Source organism: Adiantum capillus-veneris, chromosome 26 (assembly GCF_014529385.1).
Source record: "Adiantum capillus-veneris isolate H3 chromosome 26, ASM1452938v2, whole genome shotgun sequence".
Taxonomy (NCBI): Eukaryota; Viridiplantae; Streptophyta; class Polypodiopsida; order Polypodiales; family Pteridaceae; genus Adiantum; species Adiantum capillus-veneris.
This window is the reverse complement of record NC_140956.1, coordinates 33,688,293-33,714,461: the sequence shown is the minus strand read 5'-3', so window position 1 is coordinate 33,714,461 and position 26,169 is coordinate 33,688,293. Positions and strand designations below refer to the sequence as shown.

Below are 26,169 nucleotides of genomic sequence, written 5' to 3'. Positions count from 1 at the left end.
CTCGCCAAACCAGACCAATGAAAGCAAACGACATGAAGATCATGAAAAAGACGACGACACACGATGAAGCTCTCGACATGAAGACGAAAATGGTGAAGAGGCCGATATTGACAATCCTTCAAACTAAAACCCATGAATGAATTTTGTATCACCCTAGGTCATTAGAGAATCTACCTTAAGTCTCTTTTGTGAGCCGTAGTGATGAATCCGGTAGAGAACCGCTATGATGTATCATGAGACATTGAACCATGGTTGTTGAATCCGTTGAGAATCGCCACGATGTATCCAGTTGGAAACCGTGAAGTGTTAAATCCAATGAGCACCAACATGTTGAATCAAGGTAGCTAAATCCTATAAACCTAGGAGTGTTTTATGACAAAAACAACAGATTTGTATTTTGCCCCAAGCGTTGGCTTAAGGGGGCGATTGTTAGGGTAAGAACACACTTGTGGTACCACATGGGAATGACCCCTTGTCTACTAGGATGGATGAAAAGATGGCAATGGTCCAATAGCAAAAAGATGCAACCCATCTAGCCAATGATTGTAAAACGCCAAACCCATATAGAGGCTACTTTCTAATTAATCACTTGCACTTTGGATTTTGTCATTGTGTCTACACTCTTAACTTTATGCTCTTGCTTTAAGTGCAACCCTAACTCTAATCTTCATTACTCTAACTCTAATGCCATGGTGAGCTTGAGGCTACACCCTCCATAGATTGCTAGCTCACCATTGAAGCTTGGAGAGTACGATCCACTCCTCATCTATTTAGCTAAACATTATTAGTCATTGATATCCCAGTTTCAAATACACAAGTTCATAAATTAAATAAATCCAATGTACTTCTTCTTGTTGCAATCAAATCAACTTTGAAGAGTGCATTACGGCTAATTAAAAACCAAACAATATTTCCCACATTATGATACTCAATGGTGAACTATTTGAAGAGTGCATTACGGCTAATTAAAAACCAAACAATATTTCCCACAGTATGATACTCAATGGTGAACTATTTTTTTCTAGTATTATACCTCAATGCCAGAAACTTTATCAAGTTCACACTAGTAGGCATTTCAGAAAAACAATTACTTAGTAAAAGTAGTTTGAAGACCATTGCAGACTCTATTCATTATGTACACTAGGCCAAAATTCCCACTTTATCGTCACACAAAAAGAGTTTAAGAATGTGAATTCCATGGCTTCACTCCTATATTTTCTCACAAAACGACAAATTGAATTCGATCCATATATATGGCTGGTAAAAGTTTCAAGCGAGGTCTAGTTTGTGAAAGGTGCTCCTTATAAAGTTGCAGGGCCCCCCTCTAGTATGGATAACTACAACAACAAAATCAAGTCAAGTTTTCTCTCTCTCTCTCTCTCTCTCTCTCTCTCTCTCTCTCACATCACTTAGATAATATTTCGTTATTTTTAATCTATATTGGATATTATGCTCATGGAAATTTGATCCAATGTGTGATTGACATGTCGATAGATAAGTTGATGCAGAGTACGACTGATTCACTTCAAAGGGCCACCACTTCTACACTTTAGAGAAAACTCTACATAGCTATCAATTCATATGAGATATTTTTCAAACCATGAAAACTCTTTGTCCGATAAGGAGATTGTATTTTTATCAAAAGTGTTGTGTATCTCTTATTTTTTAGCTCCTATTTTTTAGGTTAACTAATTAAAGCAAACACATGCATAAGGGAGGAGCTCAATTGCGAAAAGGCGGGATTGGACGCAATATATGTGCATTGACTTATCAGTGCAGTGCAGCAACAAAAGAAAGAAGGTGGGAGATAGAGGACTTCCTCTCAAACTCCTCTCCACCACCAAGTATTTGCAACGCCATATGAGTCTACTCTTAAACATGGACAAGGGAGAGCTCACTCATGCATGGGGACAAAATAGACACAATTATACACACCTTTACATTTCTTTCTTTAGTGCACACCGTTTCACTGTATCTACATATTGTTTGCACCGTATCTACATATTGTCTCATACAATAGTGACGTTAGAGCCTAAGTGCAACCTAAGGAAGAAGTCTGGTAATAGTGAACCATTTGTAAAAATAGACAAGCTGTAAAAAATCCCTTCTCTTAACTATTGAGGACTTGCAATGCCCTATAAGCCTACTCCTAAGTCTTACGACCAAGGCGGTGACCAATGTATAGACCGTGCCATTGACATTCAAAGGCATTACTGGCCATAGTTTGCATGTCGTTGGCACCACGGATGTGGGAATCCGCAATCACATCAAGGTGAGGAGCCAAGTGTTTTATCACTTCACTATTCATCGTTCATGTTGAGGAGCCAAGTATTTCACCACTTGACTATTCATCGCTCATGAATTAATCCCTGGACAAGGTTACTCCTTTTACCTTTTCCACATAATTTGCATTACACCTCTTTTTCTAAACAAAGGCCCTTTCCTACACCGTCAAGATGACACCACGGCTCCTTTAAATAAAAACTCTAGGAGTGGTGTCAAACCAAATTCTCTAAAAAAGTGTCACACTTGCCACTTTCTGGTCCCAAAAGTCAATATCTTATGGAGTTATTGAAAGAGAAATTGGCAATCGAGAAAAATCGATGTAAGGATCTAGAGACTAGCAAACGTTGTTCCTTTACATTTCATAAGTATAAAGGTGAGCAAAAGTTGAGAATATTCTTTCATCACTTAGTCAATCTGATGATTACATCTTTGCAAAGAGATATTTAGAGCTTGCAAAGATTAAATGTGCGACTAATCACTTTTTTTTTTTTGAGAGAGAGCATTAAGGCTCCACTTGAAATGAATTTCAAGCTTACGATAAGTTCTTTTTACCTTCAAAGTTTTTTTTTTTTTTTCAAAAACTCACAAGTGTGAGTGAATTGTATTAATCAACCCAAAAAATTACAATGTCTTGTCATGCTCGTATTGAGCCATGACATCATCCAGAGACCATAATTACATCGGCTATCAAGGCAGCCATCCATTATCATGTTCTTTTGAGAACTTTTAAGCACCGATAGCCAAGATTTTCCTCCGTCCTAGGAACTTTTTACCTTCAAAGTTTTATCTCTATACTCATCACACTTGGAGTAATTTGGTTGGGTTCAACGTGATACAGTTTCCAGTACACAAAGAGATTTGCCAACAAATGGCACATTGTAAGAAAAATACAAAGATGCACTTGAGATAGTGACAGTGAATTAAATGTACTTGAAGTTTTTAGCTTTATACGAGGCAAGTTCCTGTGCTAAGAGAAGTTTCAATCTCTCACAAAAGAATTGCAAGCCTCTTTAGCTCAAAGTTTTCTTTGGGACCCACCTATTCTAACAACAATCCTCAATGCTATAATTTTGTTCAATAACAAGTGTATAGACAGACAAGCAATCAAACACCACATACACTCACTTATCCCTCTCATCATGTATCAAGCAAATCTTTGTTTATCTCTTTCAATGTAAATTCAAATCCTCAACCGAAACACAATAGTTTGCAATCACATCTATAGGACACTCATCTTATTTGTTTTAAGTGTAACGGTTGTGGATACATTGCTCCCAATTACCGTGTTAAACCTCTTGTAAGAAAGCCTTATTCTTCAGCAAAATGTACGCGCCACTCTAGATTTGGATAAGCATCAAGATCAAACTGAATTAATGATAATGATTTTTTCTTCTGCTTTGAGTAAAATCATTCATACAAGTTTCAACCCATTATTACTCATTTTTTAATGGTTTTCTCCTTTTGCACAGTAAGTTATGTGAGACTATACTTTTTTGACCATTGGTATTACAATAAATGCATATGCTACCATACATGGGACACAAGGTATTTCGACCCTTTTTTTTTGTAAATAAAAGTTTATTGACCTAACACTAAACACAATGTGGGTCAGTTTATGGCTACTTATTACTCATAAAGGAAACCGATATCTATGGCTTTGAATTAAAGAAAAAGAGACTCAAGAAACATTGAAAAGTATCCCAAAGTTAAGCTTGCCCCACGATTATACAAAAGATTAACGATATGCTTGCATACTTGAATTGCCTTCTCATTGGCATATACATAATTCTTTCCACATTTATTATGTTCAGTTAAAGGCAATCTTCCCATTGCACCTGACTAGTAGCCCCCTTCTAGAAGATGATAGTGAAGTTTTGACGCTTGAGAGAATTTTGACCATGATTGCCTATCATCCACGCTAGTCTATAACAATCACACATACACATACATTGTGGAGTGAGATAATATACTGTTAAATCTTGTGCACAATGGTAATTGAGGCAAAAAGTTTGTGTAGTGTCAATTGAGACAATACTTATTTGCAAAGCATCCGAGGCATGCAAATTTTTGAAGTTTTCAAGTTTCAAAATGCTATTATCATACTATATATACCTATTGTAGTGTCAATTGAATCAACACCCATTCTTGTGTATTCATCAATTGAGTCAGCACACAAACATTATATACATATCGTCAATGATTCAAGCATTATGAGTAGACCATCGATTGAGAAGACCGTTGATTGACGCATTTACAATGAATTGTTGTTGTCTTCAAACTTGGGGGTATGTTATAAAATTAGCAACTAAATAAGAGCTTTCATTTTGAATCCGCTTGTACTTCATTGTTAACAAAATATAGTTTGATGCATATTGCTAAGGACTAACTCACTTTAGGTGGTCTCAAATTCTAAAACAAAGAGAAAATTTGTGTAGCTCTTATCTCATAGGGAATTTCTGTTAAACAATGGGGATTGTATTTTCAATCATGTAGATACTATTTTTACCCGAAATGAAATTTTGTATAATTTAGAAGTACTAGAACTTCTAATACTTAGGGCCATCTAAAATTTAGAAGTTGCCCTTTTCACAATTCACACTACCCCATGGCAAAGGCTTGTGCGCTTGAAAAATTCAAAAACTTGTAGAGAGAACGACCTCTTCTTTAAGGTCAAAAGTTGAAATGATCTAGAATACCAAGTCAGACAGGGTTGTTTTCGTTCTAGAGGGTGGTTAAAGGACCCCCTACGGAAGAGATCATGTACCCCATTTAACACTAGTTTGGTACCAAAAAAGACATTGTCCTTTTTTCACGAATTCAAGTAAAATAGTACATGAAATCTAGAAAAGATCTTAAGAAATGCTTTTGCAAACTTATAAAATGTAATCCTAAGTACTGATAAAAATTATAATCCGTCACTTTTGTACACAACCTCAATAGTAACTTTACTTATGAAAAGCACCTAAAAAAACAGTGATTGATATTTTAGTAAAATTGTACCCTAGTTTAAAACAATAACAAAAAAAGCAAGGTCCATACAATAATTCATGGTAAATACTTATATATATGCTTGATATTTTTGCAACTCTCATGTTAAAAAAAAATGTGTGACTAGAATTAAATATAAAAAGTAGAGTGGATCAAATATGCAATGTTTGTGAATTCAATTAATGACCACTTAAGATATTTAGTTCATCTAAATTTGCATCTTCTTATGTGTCATATGTACTAGGTCTACCACATCATTACATAAGGTGATACTATTTGTCGGTTATACAAGTCACATTTAGTGATTTATGTGATTTATGTTATTATTTTTTATACATCAATAATTAACCTTAAAATAAAGTCCACTTTTGGATTTGTTTATTCCTATCATCTAGTTGTATACAAATATCTCATATGGATACAATTGGAAAATCTATATGCACATTTTCATTGGTTGTTTGTAGCAATAGTTGTTTTGCAAGAAACTTTACAATATAATTTTTTTTTAATGAACTTAAATCACAAGGCTATTGTGGAATTGGAACCTTGAAAAATGCTTAATTGATTGGTGTTGGCCTATAGATACATTGTGGACCTTAAATTTTGCTCCATAACCGCATGATGTTAATGAAAGAGGGACCAAAATTTTCCTCTCTATCATCATTTTTAAGATTTGAGTTTTTCCATTATAACAAAAAATTGGCCTAAGAACTAAGTTATGAAGATTGAGTTCTTGTTATAATAAGTTTTCCTATCCATAAACCTTGAACTCTGAAAAAATCTCATTTTGATGAGAAATTTTGTTAAAGCTACCCGAAATTTTTATGATTTTTCCATTTTAAAATTTACCGCCATAATCTTATATGGTTTTAATTTTTGCAATACTACTAATTTTGTTATGTTCTTTACCTCATAATTGACACAGAACATGCACAAACGTATAAATTATGTTCGATGATCTTATGTATTCCATGTTCAAAATTGAGAAAGACTATCATCGCTTATTGGCAGCAATTGCAAGGGAGAGAGACTCTATTTCGGATCATTTGAATTTATATTTGTAAATTGTAAACATCTTAACGTGGAGTGGAATGGAGTTGACTCTTAGGATCCTTGTATATGCCTCCCTTACAATGAACATTGAAGCCTTGTAAAAATTGTTGTGCATAAAGTAATGTTATAAATGCAAAGTGTATAAACTCTCCCATTGGAATTGCAAACAAAATTTGATAGTCTTCCTTGGTGCATAAAGTAATGTTAAGGTTTGATAGTTTGATAAAGGAATCTGTGAAGGTTTGATAGTCTTCCTTGGTGCATAAAGTAATGTTATAAATGCAAAGTGTATAAACTCTCCCATTGGAATTGCAAACAAAATTTATGATATTTTTTAATTTCATAAATGACAATACTCAAACTACTAGATTCACTAAATAATTATAACGAGTTGTTCCGAAAACAAGACACTTTAGTATATGAGTGTCCAATTACAGAACTAGTGTTGAGGCTTCAAAATGAAGTGTAAGAGAACCCTTTCATTTTTAGTTCCCCCAAAAGCACCTTCAAAGGACCTATCAAGGAGCTATCTTATTCAAACATGGGCAATTTTCAATATGATCTCACATGGAAATCACATTGTCTCATGATCTCATCCGATTGAATAACAAAGCAAGAAAACTCCAATGAAATCTCAGGCCAGCCAGTTTTGAGAATTTGGAAGAGTTATATTCTTCTAGTGTGAAGCATCCTGTAGACACAAGTAGGACTACGAAAGTTTTTATATACAAACCTTGTCTCGCAAAGAAATAAATGTTCCCATCATTCAAAGCAAAGCACTACCCCATCAGTACATCCACGGTTTTAGCATGCATTAGAAGCTGCATTCGTGAGGAGAGCAGTCGAACCTTCGAAATGAATCCAACCCAGCATTGAAATTGCAATAATGTAGAGCTGGCAGAGTTAGGTATCATGAGCACAATTTGCTTCATTGAGGAATTTAAAACGGGCATGTAACAGTAATCATTTTCTGAGTTCAGTGCTCAAGATTAACAAACCTGTACAGCATACAAGCACGGCTCGCCAGCCGCTATGATTCTCATACACTCACACACCTACTTACAATAGAAAAGGCAGCAAAAAGGAAAGGACACTGGTCTCAAACACACTTGGGTCGCTCCGCGGATCGGAAGCTCCTAAAAAGATTGAGAGATTTCGATTTTCAATGCGGCGCGCGTCAGACTACTTTCAGGAAAGGATGACAGAGTCTCATGCGTGTGAGCCTGCTCGCTTTGAGCATGCGCACACACGAGAGAGAGAAATGAAAATGAAATGAAATGAAATGTTATATTAACGTCTTCAAAAGGCCATACATAATGACCTATGAGACCCGAAAGTTACAAAGTGGTGGATCTGATACAAAGTCAGAGTAACAAAATAACCTACCAACAGTACAAAACAAAGATATATACTATGGGGTCCTAAGCTGGTCGATGTGAGCCAAGCAACAAACTAAGCAAAAAATGGGCAGCTTGTTGGGATAGCTGAATCACAAGAGATCTATCATCGGTCGTTGGCGAATCTCATCAATTTCCTCCATGGTTAGTAGTCTAACCGGGCGTCATGCATGCCTGGCCAACGTGCTCCGAATTTTCTGTCGTAGCCTCCGTCGATGCTGTGTAGTTCTTCACAGTCGCGGGCGCCTGGATTTCCCCAATTCAATCGCTCAGTCAATCAGTGTGCCTCTGGTGTGAGACGAGGGGGAGCTCTGCTATGGGAGTGGCTCTTGCGGCTGTCCCGTGTCTACTCTGAAAAGTCTGTGATCCGTCTTTGAGACTGGCTAGCCTCTCCATTCATCAGGCTATCTTTGTGTCTGCGCAGCTCGAGCAAGAACAAACCCAGACATCTCTGATCTTCGTATCCCATGACTCTTGAGAGTGGTCCAAAACCCTCTCTAAACAGGCAATGGAATCGGCCTCGTATCTCGTAGTAGACGGGGCAGCGGCATGTATAGTGTAGCTCTGTTTCAAGTTCCATGTTACACAACGGGCATGTCCTGTCTGCTGCTGGTACTCCGCTGTATCTCCCAGTTTCAATCCGCAACTGGTGAGAGGATGTGCGTAACTGGCCAATAGCACATCGTATCCCATGAGACAAGTGGGTATCCGGGTCTCGTCACAAAACCATCTTCCGTAAGCTGGAGAAGGTGGTCTCTGTAGAAAGCCATCTTCGTGCCCAATTCCTGTGCTGGTGTCTAGCTGGGTCAGGTCTTGGCGGATGAGCTTGGTGATCTCTGACTGTGTAAGAGTGAGAGATGGTGCATCCAATGAGTAATGGAATGGTGGCAGCCTGTCGATGCTGAACCCATGTGCCTGAAACCATGATGTCATCTCCCCATACCAGCATGTTGTATCTCCTTGTATGGCTAACTGTCGAGAGGATTTAAGTGCTATGCGAGCATATCTGTTTCTAGGAAGTTCCCATGTGCGGTTTATGAAGGAGACTGATCTGGTTAGCGCCTCCACCACTAGTGGGGGGGGCCTCTAGCTCTGCTCGGATAATGGCTCGCGGTACTGATGCCTTGGCTCTAATGAGCCGCGAGATCATAGAGACGAGAGGTTTCTCCATGTTCCCCCAACCGTCTGTGCGACCCGGCCTCCCGTGGTGATCCAGTGAAGGTCCCCATATCTCGGTTCCATAAAGCAATGCTGAAGCCACCAAGGTGTTAAAGAGCCAGAGCTTCATCCGTGGCTCCTGAAACTGAACCTGCGAACACATCCTTTCCAATCTACCCAATGCTGCGTGGGCTCTAGTAAGTCTGGTCTCAGCTGCTCTTCTGAGTGAGAATGCAGGTCCGCTGAAAACCACTCCAAGGTAAGAAGTGTAAGCGTCTGTGTATTCCACAGTCTCCTGGCCGTACGTGAATGTAGGTGCTGACCTCCTGATCCACTGTGGGCCCTGGGGTGGTATTAAACACCATAACCTTGGTTTTACCCAGGTTGACAAACAAACCACTTTCGTGGGCAAACATATGCAAAGCATCCAGTTGACGTTGCATTCCCTCTGGGGATTCGGAGATCAACACTATGTCATCAGCATATAACAAAAGTGGAATCCATGTCCCTGCCAACTGAGCACCTTTATCTCCATCGGTGTCAATGTAGTCAGAAATCTCATCCACATACATACCGAAAACAGTAGTAGAGAGCGGGCAGCCCTGCTTCACCCCAATAGTGGAGTGAACCGGTGTAGAAAGTCCCTCCGGGGTGCGTACATGCCCTACTACTGATATGTACAATGCCATGGTCCCCCAAATGAGTTCTGTGGGTACTCCCATTTCCTGTAGTCTGCGCATCAGTCTAGCTCTGGGTACTGTGTCGAAAGCTTTGCGGAAGTCCACAAAGCTACAATAGATCCGTCTCCCATGAGATCTACCTTCCTCGATGATGGCCCTGAGTGTCAGGATATGGTCAAGAGTAGAGAAGCCTCTCCTGAATCCTGCCTGCCCAGTTGCACGTATTCCCTCCCTCTCTGCCCATCTACTCAACTGTTGCTCAAGAATGGATGCATACAACCGTGCCAGTGTGTGCCCAATCATAATAGTGCGATAATTCCCAGGCTCCATGGGGTCTCCTGATTTGAAGATAGGTACGATCGTAGATAGGCTCCAAGTGTCCGGTAGGCCCTCACACATTGCACGGTTAAACATAACTGCTAGAAGCTTTGCTAGTAGGTCTTTGGCATGCATGAAATGCTCAGCAACTAGGCCGTCATGATCATATGCTCTCCCAATCTTCATCCTGTCAATAGCTTTCTTCACCATCTCAGCGGTGAAAAAGACACATGCGTGTGGGCATGGATCGGGGGGGTCGAGGAGGGGCGGCTGTCCATATACTGTGTACAGAGATGATGCGTACTGACCCCAGGTCTCTGCGGAGGAAATCGCAAGGGGGGGGGGGGGGGGGGGGGGGGGGGGGGGGGGGGGGACTGCTCATGAAAGAGCCGCCACGCCTCACGCGAGTCCCGACTCAAGAATAGCTGATATAGATCCTGCTCGAGTCGAGCCAAAAAAGCCCTCTTCTTCCGCCGCACCAGGCGTTGGAAGTCAATCTGTGACTGTCTGTGAGTGACGTCCCCCAACAGCACCTCCTTCTGAAGTCTCACGGCACTTCTCATCGTACCAACTGTTTTGAGGCATGCTCCCTGATCGGCGGCTCTGCTCAAGCTTGGTGTGTGGGTATGCTTCTGCTGCTGCCTCATGTAATGTTTGTGTCAGTATAGTAGTTAGCTCCTCCAGAGGTCGCCCTGGGTCCTCAGTGCATAGGCGTCTGTAGATTTCGTCCATGTATACAGAATCCGTCTCTCGTGTGAATGTGTAGCGAGTGGGGGCTGCTACTCGTGGCCTGTGTGCTACACTGAACTGGAAGGAGATGGTCATCGACACCACAGCATGATCCACTGCCACCCCGACCGATCTGGGCCCAACTGTGAGATCCTGGATACTAGAGATGAGATTCGGCTGTGCCATGACATAGTCCACAGTGCTGGCTCCATGTCTGTGTGGGGAGCATGTAAAACCTCCCGCAGCAGGATATCTCTGTAGGCCGTTCAAGATGGCCAATCCATGTGCAATGCCCATGTCTATCAGGTGTCGCCCATACTCAGTATATTCCACATCGTGTGATAGTTTGGAAAGGCCCGTCTCTGCTACATCTAGCTCTCTTAGCATCTCCTCTGAAGTATCATAAAACACTGCCTGGTGATGGGCAGTCCTAGCATTGAAGTCCCCTAGGATGATAATGTCACCATCCCTAGAGAACTCCCATATGTCATCATCCAAAATAGAGAAAGGGGACTGTGCTCTGGGTGATGCATAAACTGATGTACTCGGGGGAAAGTAGCAAATAGCTAGATAGAGGTATCTGCTTGTCTCTGCTTTTAGTCTCACCCACATGTACCTAGCTTGCTCGTCCCTGCGGGCTATGTGTATCAGTGGCTGCAGATCCTCTCTAAATAACACTGCCACTCCCCACAAGCCCCGCCCTCTGTGCTCTGAGCGTGTCTCCTGTCTGTAGGCTGTCTCCCACCTGTATCCACTCATGTGTGGCATGGATTGCCCAGGGGCCTAGTGTGTCTCAAGAGTAAAAGATGATGTCTCTTCCAGTAAAGCTATCCTCAAAAGCTCCCACATCAAGACGCATAGATCCATTGCAGTTCTAGGCAGCTACTTTGAGTGTGGTCCCATAAGTCTCACACCGTCATGTGGAGCGTCGCTCTAGTATTACCACTTTTCCGTCTCGATAAAAAGCGATCTTGCCTTTTTCTCTTGCCGCTCTAATCTCCGGCATTACTTCCTGCATATGAGCGATCTGCGAGAGGGTGAGATCATCCCCGAGAAAGATGCCAGTCTCTTTAAGAGTTGGTCTTTTCTTCAAGAAGGACTTCTTCGCTTCCATGGAGGGAAAACGGAGGATGAGTGCTCTTTCTTTTGAGGTTTCTCCACTGCTTCCATTTTTCTTTATGTTGCCCACTCTCCATGCCCTTGTGTGCGTCGGCTCATGAATCCCCATCAAGGCTGAGTTCTTTTACTTCTTCGTCCACATTGCCTTTGTCTTTAAGACCGCAAATTCTCACATGTAAAGCGCGCACCCTTCTCCTCTGCTCCTCGAGTGTCTGATTAATGATGTTGTTGGGTGTAGACGTGGGCGTTATCTCCTTGCCTTTCCCTTTCTTGGCCACCTTGATCCATTTCTCGACTTCGTCCGCCTTCTGTTGAGTTTTGGTAAGAACATTCACCCAAGAAGTCGTCATTTCTTTGTGCTGCTCTTCTCCCTCTTGGATGGCCCGTACTTGCTCCTTGATCGTGTTGATTTCTTCGATTACTGAGGGTTGCAGTTCGCCCTCTTCCAGTGTGTTTCTTGATCGTGCTTCGGCGAGATCTTTCTTTGAGTGACGCGATCTCTTCCTCTTGGGTCGTCACTCGGTCTTCCAACGTGCTTATCTTGCTCTCTTGGATCAACACGCGTCCTTCGAGCATGTTTATTGTACCCCAGAGATTGCGGTTCATCTTGGTAATGGTCTCCGTCATTTCCTCTTTGCATTTTTGAATGGCATTTTCCAGGGGGTCTCCTTTATCGTTCATCTTCCTCATGCTTGATCACCGTCCGCAAGGGGGGGGGGGGGTTAGATGTACGTGTGCACCCACACTAGCAACGGGCGCGGCAGCTGGGCGAGAGGGGGAGCCATCCGCAAGGGAGAAGACGCGTGTACACCCACACCAGCGGCGGGCGCGGCGAGGGGGGGAGCGTGAGGCGATACGACTAGAGAGGGGCGTCGATAGTTACAGACGGGAGAGAGGGGGAGAGAGAGGGGGGGTAAAGTATGAAGGGGGGGGGGGGGGTTTAAGGTATGGTAAAGAGAATGGGGGAGGAGGGGGTAGAGGGTTTTTTTTTAAAATAAAAAAAATAAAAAATAAAAAATTTACTTCCTACACGTAGAAGAAGGAGGGGACATCCTACGCGTTAAAACATTGAGGGGGGGGGAGGGGGGTTTGAAACCCTATGCGTAGAGGAAGGGGGAGGGACATCCTACGCGTGGCATGCGGGGAGGGGGAGGGGAAGGTGGGCCTGCAGAGGGGGGTGCAGCAAGCGAACAGGGCAGGGCAACGGGGGGGGAGGGCGACGGGGCGCGTGGGTGCAAGGCAGGGCGGGCGCGATGGTGCAGCTCAGGCAGCAAGGGGCAGAGGCGGGGGGACAGTGAGGCGGGCACGTGGGTGCAATGCAAGGGTGGGGTGGGCGCGAGGGTGCAGCACGAGGGGCGCGAGGGGCAGAGAGGGGGGGGGGGGGGGGGGCCAGGGCAGCAGCACAACGGGGGCAGCAGGGCGCACGTGCGAGCAGCAGGCAAAGCTAGCCGAGAGAGAGAGAGAGAGAGAGAGAGAGAGAGAGAGAGAGAGAGAGAGAGAGAGAGAGAGAGAGAATTAAAGAGAGTTCCTTCAATAGTAACTCCTAGAAACTTCCTAGAAACAGATATGCTCGCATAGCACTTGAATCCTCTCGACAATTAGCCATACAAGGAGATACAACATGCTGGTATGGGGAGATGACATCATGCTTTCAGGCACATGGGTTCAGCATCGACAGGCTGCCACCATTCCATTACTCATTAGATGCACCATCTCTCACTCTTACACAGTCAGAGATCACCAAGCTCATCCGCCAAGACCTGACCCAGCTAGACACCAGGAGGACATAGATACAACCAGCACAGGAATTGGGCACGAAGTTGGCTTTCTACAAAGACCACCTTCTCCAGCTTACGGAAGATGGTTTTGTGACGAGACCCGGATACCCACTTGTCTCATGGGATACGATGTGCTATTGGCCAGTTACGCACATCCTCTCACCAGTTGCGGATTGAAACTGGGAGATACAGCGGAGTACCAACAGAAGACAGGACATGCCCCTTGTGTAACATCGAACCTGAGACAGAGCTACACTATACATGCCGCTGCCCCGTCTACTACGAGATACGAGGCCGATTCCACTGCCTGTTCAGAGAGGGTTTTGGACCACTGTCAAGAGTCATGGGATACGAAGATCAGAGATGTCTGGGTTTGTTCTTGCTCGAGCTGCGCAGACACAGAGATAGCCTGATGAATGGAGAGGCTAGCCAATCTCAAAGACGGATCACAGACTTTTTCAGAGTAGACACGGGACAGCCGCAAGAGCCACTCCCACAGCAGAGCTCCCTCTCGTCTCACACTAGAGGCACGCTGATTGACCGAGCGATTGAATTGAGGAAATCCAAGCGCACACAGAGAGAGAGAGAGAGAGAGAGAGAGAGAGAGAGAGAGAGAGAGAGAGAGAGAGAGAGAGAGAGAGAGAGAGAGAGAAAGAGTATTTTAAAGTCGTAGGAAACTATCGCAAGAGACCTTAGAGAGAGAGAGAGAGAGAGAGAGAGAGGAGAAGAAAGAGTATTTTAAAGTCGTAGGAAACTATCGCAAGAGACCTTAGAGAGAGAGAGAGAGAGATGGAATAGCATTTCTATCAGGTCTTCAGTTCAAGACTCTTCGGATATATATCTTTCAGATAATGTTTAAACTTCACCTCTTTTCTCCTTCCTCTGTGAAGGGAACATGTCCATAGAGCCTCATTACAAAACAGGCTTCCAGACATTGATCTCCACTCCTCCACAAACATGTAGCCTAAAATTGTTAATTAATTTCCTCACCTACAAACGCACCAAAATGCAAGGAAATAATTCCAAAGTCCAGCATCAGTTAGGAAACCAACAGATCCCTAAAAGGAAAAAGAGCGATACTTATAGAAGCACATAAATTGCAGTATATTTTTCCTTGCAGAAATGGCAACATATTATTCAGATATCAAATCCTTATGGGACATTAAGAAAGAGAATTTGATGATCATGTACAACACTTTCTTCTGCAATCCTACTGTGCATCACGAGAAAGTTGGTTGTTCTGTTGTATCGGTCGCACATTGCTTAGTGAATCCACAATACTCCCCCGTTCAAAAACGGCAGCAGCACCCATTCCAGTTCCTGCAAAATTATAAGGTAGGTGGGTCGGTCCTTGCAAAAAGATACATGAACTGTACAGATCACTTGCAGTAGCTAAAATAGCCTTACCTATACACATAGAGACAACTCCAAATCGACAGTCCTTGCCGCGTCGCTTCATTTCATGAAGAAGTGTTGCTGTGGCACGTGCGCCTGGGAGAGAAAAATAGAGAATGGACTCAAAACACTAAATAAATTCAACCGCACAATACCTAGAGGAATCCAGGATAAGCCCAGATTCACTTTAAAGGAAAAGAAAGTGCACAGTATAGACTCATGGTAGTCACTCTGAAGACAATATAATCATCAGCTCCATCATGCCTACTATTCTGGGCATCCCTACTAGTGTCGTCAGTGCCCAATAGTGGGTATAAACCATCACCCCCCCCCCCCCCCCCCCCCCCCCCCCCCCCCAACCCCGCCCTCCCACAAAAAAAAACTATAAACCTTCAAAAGCTAAATCAAGGCTTCCGCTTTTTCGCTCAAAAAACTTGTACATGTATCACAGCACACTTCAAAACTTGTCTCCAGAAAAATCACAGCAATCTTTAAATTTGACTCGCCTGTTGCTCCAAGAGGATGCCCCATTGCAATTGCACCGCCATTTACATTCACCTTCTCAGGATCCAATTCCAACTTCTGGAGACAGTATGTGAACTGAGAAGCAAAGGCCTGCCAACAAATAGTAGAGAGCTCAAGCACACAACTTCTAAATAGAACAATCGTCCGGGCCGAGAAAAAAGCAATGCAGAGCAGTCACCTCATTTATTTCAAATAGATCAATGTCAGACAGTTCAAGTCCAGCAGCTTTGACAGCAGCTGGGATAGCTACAGCAGGGCCAATGCCCATTATAGCTGGGTCAACCCCAACAGCAGCAAAGCTCCTGTTGTACAAAAAAATAAAACACAAATTAGGCAATTGGAAGACGTAGAGCGTGATTTTGATAGCTCGAACGTACAAACCTAAATACACCCAGAATTGGAAGATTCTTCTTGAGAGCCAGCCCTCGCTTCATCAACAGGACAGCTGCGGCACCATCACTGACTTGGCTAGAATTTCCTGCAATCATTCAAAATTGCAACAAGATGAGACATGACAGTAGATGTGTGCTTAACCTGTATACACTTCCAATCAGAGCTATGCTTTTGAAATTTCCGATTGTAAGAATTCATCCCGAGTAAATGCAACTAGCAAAGATATAAGCAGGCAATTGGTTGAGCAGGGACAAAAATCAAAGCTTATTGACATGAAAATTTACTGACGCTTTACAAGGGAAAAGGTAAGGCATAAAAACCAACAAAGCTTAGAAATGCAGGGGACAGATGCTTTACCAGCTGTTGTTGAACCGTTTTTCTTGAAAACGGGTTTCAGCTTTGATAAATCGGCAAGTGTAGTTCCAGGTCTGATGCCATCATCTACTGATATAACTACCGGCTTCTCCTCGCCAGATTTAGGATCCACTAGCTGAACAACGAAAAAGCCCCACATGAATTCCAATTATAGACATTGTAAGAAACAAGGACCTATATTTTTGAAACTGGAGCACATGCGAATACAAGAGCATTTGAAGCAAACCAACCATCTCTCAAATTTACTGGCCAAAACAGACAGACAAACACCTCTCCTCAAAACAACTGCAATGCAATGAACAAAATGAGTACTTTGGTCTCCACTGGTATTATCTCATCTTTGAACTTCCCCTTCGCAGTCGCCGCTGCAGCTCGAGCATGAGAGGTTACCTGGACAAAAATCAATTCATACGAGCCATCAACCAGAGAACCGACAACACAAACACATATATAAGGTATATAGTAGAGCCTACCGCAGCCTCATCTTGAGCTTTTCGTGACACATCAAACCGCTCAGCAACATTCTCGGATGTGACGCCCATTGGTAAAAGGCAATCCTGAACCTTCTGAATAGTCTCAACCTACCACCCAGTCAATTGGTTAAGTACACCATTCATAAAATTAATGGCAATTTGCAAGTAGAAGTAGTAAGCGAACCCTAGGATTGACAGATCCTTCCCAGGCCATGGGATTAGCAGTCATAGACTCCAGCCCAGCTCCAATGCCTGAAATAGCGTTAATATTAAAGTCAAATGACAGCAGCATCACCTTGAGGATGCCAGGGTGGTTTAAAGGCATTTCTGAGCATACACGGAGTTCTTAAGCTATAACACACCTATATCATAATATCCTGCTTTGATGGATGCAGCAACAGCAGCTACAGCCTGCAGACCAGAGGAGCATTGTCTGTTGACAGTGTGAACAGGCACAGTTTCTGTAATAACATATCATTACAAGAGTTATTACTCCTCATGAGACATTAAACAATCTGAACCAAAAGCAGCAAGCACAAAAAAGAATACTGATGCAGGCAAGTTTGAAAGACATGGTTTCCTTCAAAACTCTACTGAGAAACAATAATCTATGAATAAAAGTCGTACCTGGAAATCCAGCATAAAATGAAGCCATGCGGCACTCATTTGCACGTTGTGATCCTGGAGCAAGCACTGTGCCAACAACAATATCCCCAACCTCTGCAGGGTTTACCCCAGTTCTCTCAACCACTGCCTGTTAATAAAAACGCCACCCACAAACTCAGTTAATCTACACACTTCAATGTATGGACATATGCTTTGATAATAACACTTTAAAACCCTCTATACCTTGAGTACTGGAGCTAACAAATCATCAGGATAGGTGTCCTTAAATCCACCTCTCTTTGCTTTGCAGACAGGTGTTCGGTAAGCCCTGTTAGCATTTTAAAGCCATAACTAAATAAAAGTGGACAACAAATGCAAATCCCTTCATTGTACAATAAAAATGGTCTTACGCGACAATGACAACATCATCATAGAAATCGGTTGTTCTCTCATATGCAGCACTGTCACCAGCTGCGCAAGGTGATGCCTGAGAAGCACAGAGCATCAAGCATTAAATCCCTGTTACCTCAGCAAACCAAACAGGCAGTAAAACAAGCACGTCCAACCAAAGTTGGCATGAACATATGAGAAAGCAAGACATGAAGAAAGTGTCAAGACAGCAATCAGGAAGAACTTTATCATCATCGACAAAATCAGAATCAGATAAAGGTCGATGCAGACATTGAAATTTGAAGCCAAACAGTTGAATGGACTACTCTTAACCAAGATTTGATGTGTGCCTTCACTGCCTCATACAGTACTTCGAGCTAAAAAAGCTTGCAAAACAACATTCAAGTTCCAACCTTGCCACGAGCACACTATCAACTGCACCTAAAGGGGGTGTTTCATAAATAATCCTTGAAAACTTTCTTCAAAGGATAAAACACACACACGCACACATACACACATCATATTAAACAAAAATCAAAGTCTTCGCACTTAGCTGAACCTTCATTGAAATAGCAATGAGGTCTTTGATGCTACATACAAAAGCAATAAAATTGAAGGTCTTCACATCTGCGAAAGTCTTCCAATGCAATATAACAAGTCCTTGAGAGAATGGCTGAACTAATCTGATGCATGATAGCAAGGTCTTCGACAAACAGCTCATGCTCACGAGGCAGAGACACTCTCAAGGGCTGCAGATTTGGTTACTAATCTAATTATAAAGACAGCCTGCAGCATTGAAATTTGTGGCTTGAGAGTCTCTCTCATCGGATAGATCTTTAAGGTCTCTTGGGATAGTTTCCAACGACGTTAAAATACTACTCTTCTCCTCCTCTCTTCTCTCTCTCTCTCTCTCTCTCTCTCTCTCTCTCTCTCTCTCTCTCTCTCTGTGTGTGTGTGTGTGTGTGTGTGGATACTAAAGAGGTGGAAACAAGTAATCTTAAGTGACATACCACCAAGTTTGTAGAGGGACTTTCGGAAGGACGCAGATGCTCCAACAAAACCTGCTGTCTGCGGATGAACTTCTCCATAGCCAAAGTGTTAACGGAGGGCGAGAATCTGTCAGCAGCTTGCGCGATCGTCTTCGTGCGGACGGAGAAGGCGGTGGATATGTGAATATGTGCGTGTATATACTGCGGATAACAGTGCTCTTCTAATCACTTACGTCATTTCAATTAACCTGCACGGTTTATATTGGAGATGATTCGCGCTTTCTCGACGTATACTCACCAAATCTTAAAATTTACATAATTTTCGATTTTATTGCGTACCAAGGGAAGGATGGCAAATTTTTGGCTAGAGTCCACAATGATAATGAGTTTTCTTTTGTGATTTGTCTTTCTACTCATAATTATTAGTAGTTTTTCTACACGAGTGCTTCATTAGCTGCATCTGAATTGAGCCCAGCAAAGTAGCAAAGATCGAGCATACTTCTTCGTGTACTTCGTTAGCTCCATTTGTGTTGAGTTAGAGTCAAACCAATATATTTATATATTATCCAACTAGTGGCATACATGTTGACCAAGCATTGTCGAGCACATCTTTCATCAACAGCCCCACGAGACTATTTGACATGGGATGGGCTAGATTGGATCGACGGCCCAAATTCTCCAAAGAATCCATTTGAATTTAAAAGGGAACAAAATTCTAATTGCACACCCAAGTTGTCAACCCCCATTCGATCGCTCCAAAAATCAAGGCTCAGCCATCGTGCTATCACAATTTGATTGTGAGATGCGGGTGCTAGTAAAACATATTGTGAACTCAAAAGGAAAAGTTCACTTTGAGTTCACTCTTGGTTCACACATGTAATAGGTGGGGTCACATCGAGGAGTACTTTACTCGGAGTTCGTTGTTCCACATGTGGTTCACTTGGGGTTTATATTGAGTTCACTTTCTCTTGGCTCACTTTGCGTTCATTTGGGATAAATCTTGGATCAAAATGGTGCACAATCTCAATGTCGCCCAAAAGGGGTGGCGAGTCTTGGCTACATATATCATGGTCTAACAGGCTACATCTAGGAGAAACCCTTACTTTGGATTCATTGAAAATAGCCCAAACCTTCTTGGTCCCTCTCATTTCGGCACATCATGCAATCAATGCATATCAAAAGAACGCGTCCTTGCATACATATTTTTTAAGTAGCTCTTGGCTAACAATCTCATCCTACATGCTTTGCCTTTGCCAGCCCTTATTAGGCATATCCTCATGTACATAGAGGCCAAGAAATTACTCTTGTAAGAAGGCCTCACTTTGCATTAGTTGAAGACATTCGTCCTGATTGGTTGGCACAGCTTGCAATCAAGCATTCTAATAGGAGAATGCATGTCTCGCATCAAACTCATGAGGAATTGGTTGTGCTTTGACACTACTCTTTGACATGCATGTTGACCCAAGCATAACCATGTTTTTTTATTTCTACGACCTCTAACTAACAATTCATTCATGGGTCTAGTTGCCTATGTCAACATCTTGAATATTGAAACATGCAGCTAGATGCCTATAAAACAAACATAGTAGATCACATATGTAGACGAACCATTGCTCCGCATCCATTAAAAATGGCCATAGCATCCTGCCCGAGAAATTACATCCTAGTCTAACCCATGTCTTGTATATCCCAAAACCAATGCAACCAAAAGACATCCAACCGCATGGGAGGCCAACTTGGTGTGATGATAACAAAGCATTAAAACCTTTTTGCAATTAAAAGGTTTTATTGAACACAACGCAAAGTTCATCATTATCCTTGTTAGACAATTTTGCAAGCCCTTGCTATGCATGTCCTCCTATAATTGCAGTCTGAGATCCTCCTTTTAGCACATATTATCCTATAGATGCCCTTGCTGCACATATCCTTGTATGACGTAGTCCAAGAAACTATATCAAGAGGCAAATCTTCCCCGCACATTCATCAAAACATCCCAAAGAATTCCATTTGACTGCAACACAAACAACGCTCTTATCGAGAGCTTGAAAGTACACCACCCTTACTGCTCCATACTTCCTGAGTACTCTTTTGGGTTGTCATCAGGACCAAGGGGAGGCACGGATTGGCAAGGCCGGCTAGGCATGAGAAGTCAAGGGGTCTCTTAAAGGTAGGCTAGGAAGCCTATAACAGGAGTATGTTTGGGTAGAGAGTAGCATGCTTCAATTCCTCTATCCTATCAATGGTATTAAAGTAGTCATGGTCCTGGGGAGGAGGAAGGTTGCAGATACCTTTTGCATGATTTTTCACATGCATGAGCTCACCCTCTCTCTTTCTCATGAAGTTTCCATGGCGGACTTGACTGAGTTGAGACATGCACAAGCAACGCTACTTAGGAGGGGAGAAGGGCTTTGTCAACCTGCATGGATAGCTACCTTGGTAGCTCCAACAAAAAGTGCCTTAGGCCTCCTCAAGTTTTGCCCTTCATGAGCATGGCCAAATGATGCATGTAGCGCACCATGACCTTGTCTCCCTCAGTTAGTGTAAGATCCCCAATTTTTGGGTCTCTTTTAAAAATAAGAAAAATAGATCTTCAATGCATATTTCTTTATTTTTGGTTTAGAATGCTTGATGTGCAATACTATGATGTTTTAAAGTGGAAAACAATGTCGTTTCCAAATTCTACTAGTCAAACGAGGACACTTGGTTCAATTTTGGAAAAAATTTGCTTTTTGTGGTTTTTTGATGCTTTTTGTGAAAAGGAAAGCTAGATCCATCTTCTACTAGGTCCAAGGAAGCCAAGGTTCAATTTTTTAACAATCTACTTTTTGGGTGCTTGTCATAAAATCTAATATCTAACCAACCCAAATGATTTTCTCATATTAAACTAATCACTTAATGTGGGAAAATAAATGGGAACAAGGGTTAAGATATAGACATGTCTTATAGATCTATCTCAACACGGGGCCAATGTGGTAAAGGGGCCCAAATGAGAGATGGTCTATCAAAGAGCAAGGCTACCAATGGAGCTTAGAAGACCTTAGGGTTAGCTTCATTAAAGACCTCCAAAGGTTAGTGTTTAAAGTCCTTTGACCTAAGTTAGGGCGGAGCTTGAGGTGGGAATCCAACCCAAGCTTGAGGTGCTTGTCCTGCTTGAGGTGCTTGTCATGCTTGATTAAGGTACTTGAGGTGCTTGTCCTGCTAGAAGATCAAGGTGCTTGGGGTGCTTGTCCCGCTGGATGACTAAGGTGCTTGAGGTGCTTTGTTGTGCTTGCTTGAGATGCTTGTGGGAACACCCCCAAGCTAGAAGTGCTTTGTCATGCTTGATGAGTAAGGTGCTTAAGCACCAAAAGTCAAAGTGATCCCTACATAAGAGGGGGCGAGCCCATATTGTAGGGGCTAGTGAGAGAATACACACACACACACACACACACACACTCAAGGTAACCCCAAGCCTTAAGAGACAGCAAGGATACATGTCGAGCTCCTACCCATGTTACCTTCATGAGGTGCTTGAATCCTATTGGCCAGGCTTAAAAGGGTTCCAATGATAAATTACTTGAATTAACTAAATTTTTTTGCATTTATCAAGTCCTCTCTCTCAAAGGGGAAAGGGGGACACTTGTCCCAAGACTATCCCTATTGCTAGAAATCGCCCAAGCTTATGATTGGCTAGTCTTGGCATCAGCCAATGAGCTTCAAGCATGAGCTAGAAGAGGGGGTCGACCAAAGCAAGAAGAGGCCTTGCTTGCAGGGTATACTCACCCACACACACTCACACACACTCTCATGGTGTGCTATGCAAAGTGCAAGAGCTCCATCTCCTTCTCCAAGCTCCTTGAGAAGTTGAGAGCTTACACCAACACTCTTGGCTATGGAATGCAAATCCAACCAAGAGCTATGCTTCAATGCTTAAGCTTTCCATATTCTCCATCTTCATTACTATGCTATTATGTATGCTAGCAAGAAGAGTTATGATAAGTGAGGAACTAATTCTTTCTCCTACGAAATGTTTCTTCTTCCTCTGCCCTACCATCATTCCCTGCTAGCTCTCTCCACCTTTGAAGGTGTTTGAGGTCTTGGGATCGAGGCTTGGGATAGTTAAAGCTTTCTTCAAAGTTTATGTTATGCTTGTGATGCATGAAGCTTTCCATCTTCATTGCATCACCTAGGTCACAAGGAACACAAAGATTGTATTGTAACAAGTCTCTCTTAATGGGAGAAATCATAATATAAATGCCTATTGGAGGGGGGACTGGCTCCACATAAATCCGACCCTCAAATGTTGTCATGTTCTCTAAATTCTCTCTCTTGCAAAAGTATTGTTCATGCCAAGTTAACTAATTGCTATGATTATGTTGCTATCTTCAATTATGTTCACCCGTTATGCTCACAAAGTAATTTCTCAAAAGTACTCTCATTAATTTCCGCTACTCTCAAGTTAAATAGGCCAATTCCATTACATTGGTATCAGAGCATTTGGTTTCTCTTTTCTTGCTTAAGAAGAGAGGTCCTTATGTAGCCTATAAATGGTTGATTTTGTTAATTATATTAGGGTAAGTGGAACTAGGATCTATTATCGAGTTTGTTGAGCCCACTATGTGGGATACGGTGCACACCTCGGGAGCTTTGGACTTAATAATGGAGTCTTTTAAGACTTGCCTGTGGCTTTACCATTATTGAGCCATAAGAAGTCCAAAAGGAGCTAGCCCTCAGCAACTCTGCTATGTTAGACTTACTCCACTACTCTCTATAATTAACCACTTCAAGCCGTGGGTGTAGATACTTAAGAGCCAATCAAAGGCTAAGAGGGGTGGCAACTAAGGTTTTGAATTGCCAAAGAATACACTAAGTACATACATAAATTTTGTTAACATGGCTGATAATAATCAAGAGAGTAGAATGAACATTGATAGCTTTGATTTTGCACATGCCTCCTGAAGAGACCCCCAAAAGAAGACTCTCTCCCATACAAGAGGAGGAATCCAAAGAGCAAGAAACCAATGGAACTTTAAGTTCCTCTGAAGATATGGTTGCACGAAGACGGCGGTCTAGACGATCGCTCACTCCTCCCAAGAGGAAAAGACCTTCTCCCCGTCACTCTGAAAGGGAAGAGAGAAAACAAAGCAAGAAAGAGGTCACCCTCTTCTCCTTCTTCTTCACCTTCCTCCTCTTCCGACAAAAGCTATGGCTATTCTCCTAGAGAATACAGGAGGGGAGGACATTGAAAATCATACCATGCATGGCGAAGGTCACAAAAGCTAAAGAAGTTCAAGGAGGAGGAAAGAGTATCTCTTTTCTCACCTATGATGGCACCTTTGGTGCTACCGAAAAAGTGTTGGCATTTATCCAGCAATTTGTCGCGGCTTTTGGAGACGAGGGCTTCATAGAGTCCTCCAAGCTACACCATGTAGCTATGCACTTTCAAAAATCAGCTCGTCAATGGTGGGCTAGCCTTCGTGACAAGGGCGAAGCCCCAAAGACATGGAAAACTCTACGAGTTTCCATCATGAAGCAATTCCTTGCAAGCGATGCAAAGGACAAAGTGCTTATCGAATGGCATAGCTTGAAGCTTCTCTCTCATGAGTCTATCCACAAGTATGTAGAGAAGTTTTGGGATTTACATCTCAAGGCTACTGTCTTTCAAAAGATAGACTTTGCCGAGCAAAGGCAGCAATTTTGTGCGGGAGATGGCCGAATACATCGACTCTCAACGACCTGGTTTTAGCAGCAAAGTAATCCATCACACCATGGTTGCTTCACGTATCAATTTCCATCAAGGGGCTAGACGGAATGTCAAGCCCATGGAAAACAAAGACAAAAATGATGCAAGGGGAAAAACAATGCTCAAAATTCTTCCCAAGGCACTTTCAACAACAACAACAACAATCGGTCCAAGGAGAAGGGAGTTTACAAAGGCAAAAAAAAACTATCTCCTGAAGAGCTTGAAGCTTTTTGCAAGGACCATAAGTGTTTCAAGTCTGGGGAGCAAGGACATGGCTATTGTTCTTGCCCCAAAAAGAATGCTTGCAGTGAGACTCCCACCATCGAAGCTCCAAAAGAGGATGCTCATTGCAAAGGATCATCACTTTCCTATGCTTGGGGAAAGGTAAGAGAGCATGATGCCTTCATCTTGTTTGACCGTGGCTCTACTCACAACTTCATATCAACGGAGGTGGCCACCAAGTTGGGCATTCAAGCTTTCAAGATGGAAGATATGGTAATGGCTGACACAACTTTCAAGGGACAACAAGCCTCCATTACTCCCTTGATTGGGAAGTTGAGGCTTCATGTCCAAAGCTATGTCGACAAAGAAGACTTTTTCATCTCTCCTCTCCAACATGAGGATGCTATCCTAGGGGCGCCATGGTTTGATCGCATGGCTGCCAATATGAAGTTCCCTGAAAGGAGAATTTACTTCACCTACAGGGGAAGACATGTATATAGATGCTAGTGGGCGTGGTTGCACCATTCCACTTGTAAATTCTCTTACTTTTGATAAATCAATGAAGAGCTCAGTTTCTGCGTACATGATTTTTGTCAAAGAGTCTCTAAAAGATTCTAATGCTTCATCAAATGTAAATGGTAGGAATCAAGAAGAGTTAGACTTGTCTAATTTTCTAAAAGGATTCCAAGATGTGTTCATCGATGATATCCCTATGGACTTACCTCCAAAACGAAGGGATGATGACCATCGCATTGAGATCCTTCCAGGAAGTCGCCGCCTAACAAGCCTCCTTATCGAGTCTCACAAGCTCAACAAGAGGAGATCATGAGGCAAGTACAGGAATTGGTAGACAAAGGGATGGTGAGGCCTAGTTCCTCTCCCTTTTGTTCTCCAGTCCTTTTAGTGCAAAAGAAAGATGGTACATACCGTATGTGTGTGGACTATCGAGCACTAAACCATATCACTATCAAAAATAGATTTCCCGTGCCTCGGGTAGAAGACCTGTTTGATAAGCTACAAGGCTCTACCTACTTCAGTAGGATTGACCTTAAGAGTGGCTATCATCAAATAAGGATAGTGAATGAAGATATCCTAAAGACCGCGTTTCGCACAACGTTTGGTCTTTATGAATACCTAGTCATGCCTTTTGGCTTGACTAATGCACCAGCTACGTTCAATCGTCTAATGGGAAAATTTTTATACCTTACCACAAATTCACTGGAGTGTTCTTTAATGATATCATCATCTACTCCAAGTCTTTGGAGAAACATAAGCAACATCTCCAAGTGATTTTTCAAGCATTGAGGGAGAATAAACATTTTCTCAACCAAAAGAAAAGTGAATTTTTCCTTCAAGAGATTCAATATCTAGGTCATATTATTTGTCAAGATGGTATCCGTATACATCCATCAAAGTTAGAGGTAATAAAAGCATGGCCTAACCCAAGGAATCTACATGAGCTAAGAAGCTTTATTGGTATGTGCGCATACTATAGACGCTTCATAGCAAAATTCTATCAAGTAGCAGGACCACTGCATGACTTAACTAAGAAGAACATTAAGTATGTATGGAC

General features: G+C 42.4%; 1 protein-coding gene across 1 annotated transcript; it reads right to left on the bottom strand.

The window, feature by feature from the left end:
• Positions 1–14,593: 14,593 nt before the first annotated feature.
• LOC147423230 (3-ketoacyl-CoA thiolase 2, peroxisomal-like) lies at positions 14,594–18,859 on the bottom strand. Its single transcript, XM_086500907.1, has 14 exons — positions 18,674–18,859; positions 17,684–17,760; positions 17,517–17,601; positions 17,295–17,421; positions 17,030–17,128; positions 16,852–16,919; positions 16,668–16,775; positions 16,507–16,584; positions 16,177–16,309; positions 15,808–15,904; positions 15,605–15,728; positions 15,408–15,516; positions 14,914–14,997; positions 14,594–14,826 (listed from the first exon to the last, which is right to left on the bottom strand). Exons 1-14 carry the CDS (start codon positions 18,749–18,751, stop codon positions 14,717–14,719), a joined length of 1,377 nt encoding a protein of 458 aa, XP_086357033.1. The 5' UTR covers positions 18,752–18,859; the 3' UTR covers positions 14,594–14,716.
• Positions 18,860–26,169: the final 7,310 nt, after the last annotated feature.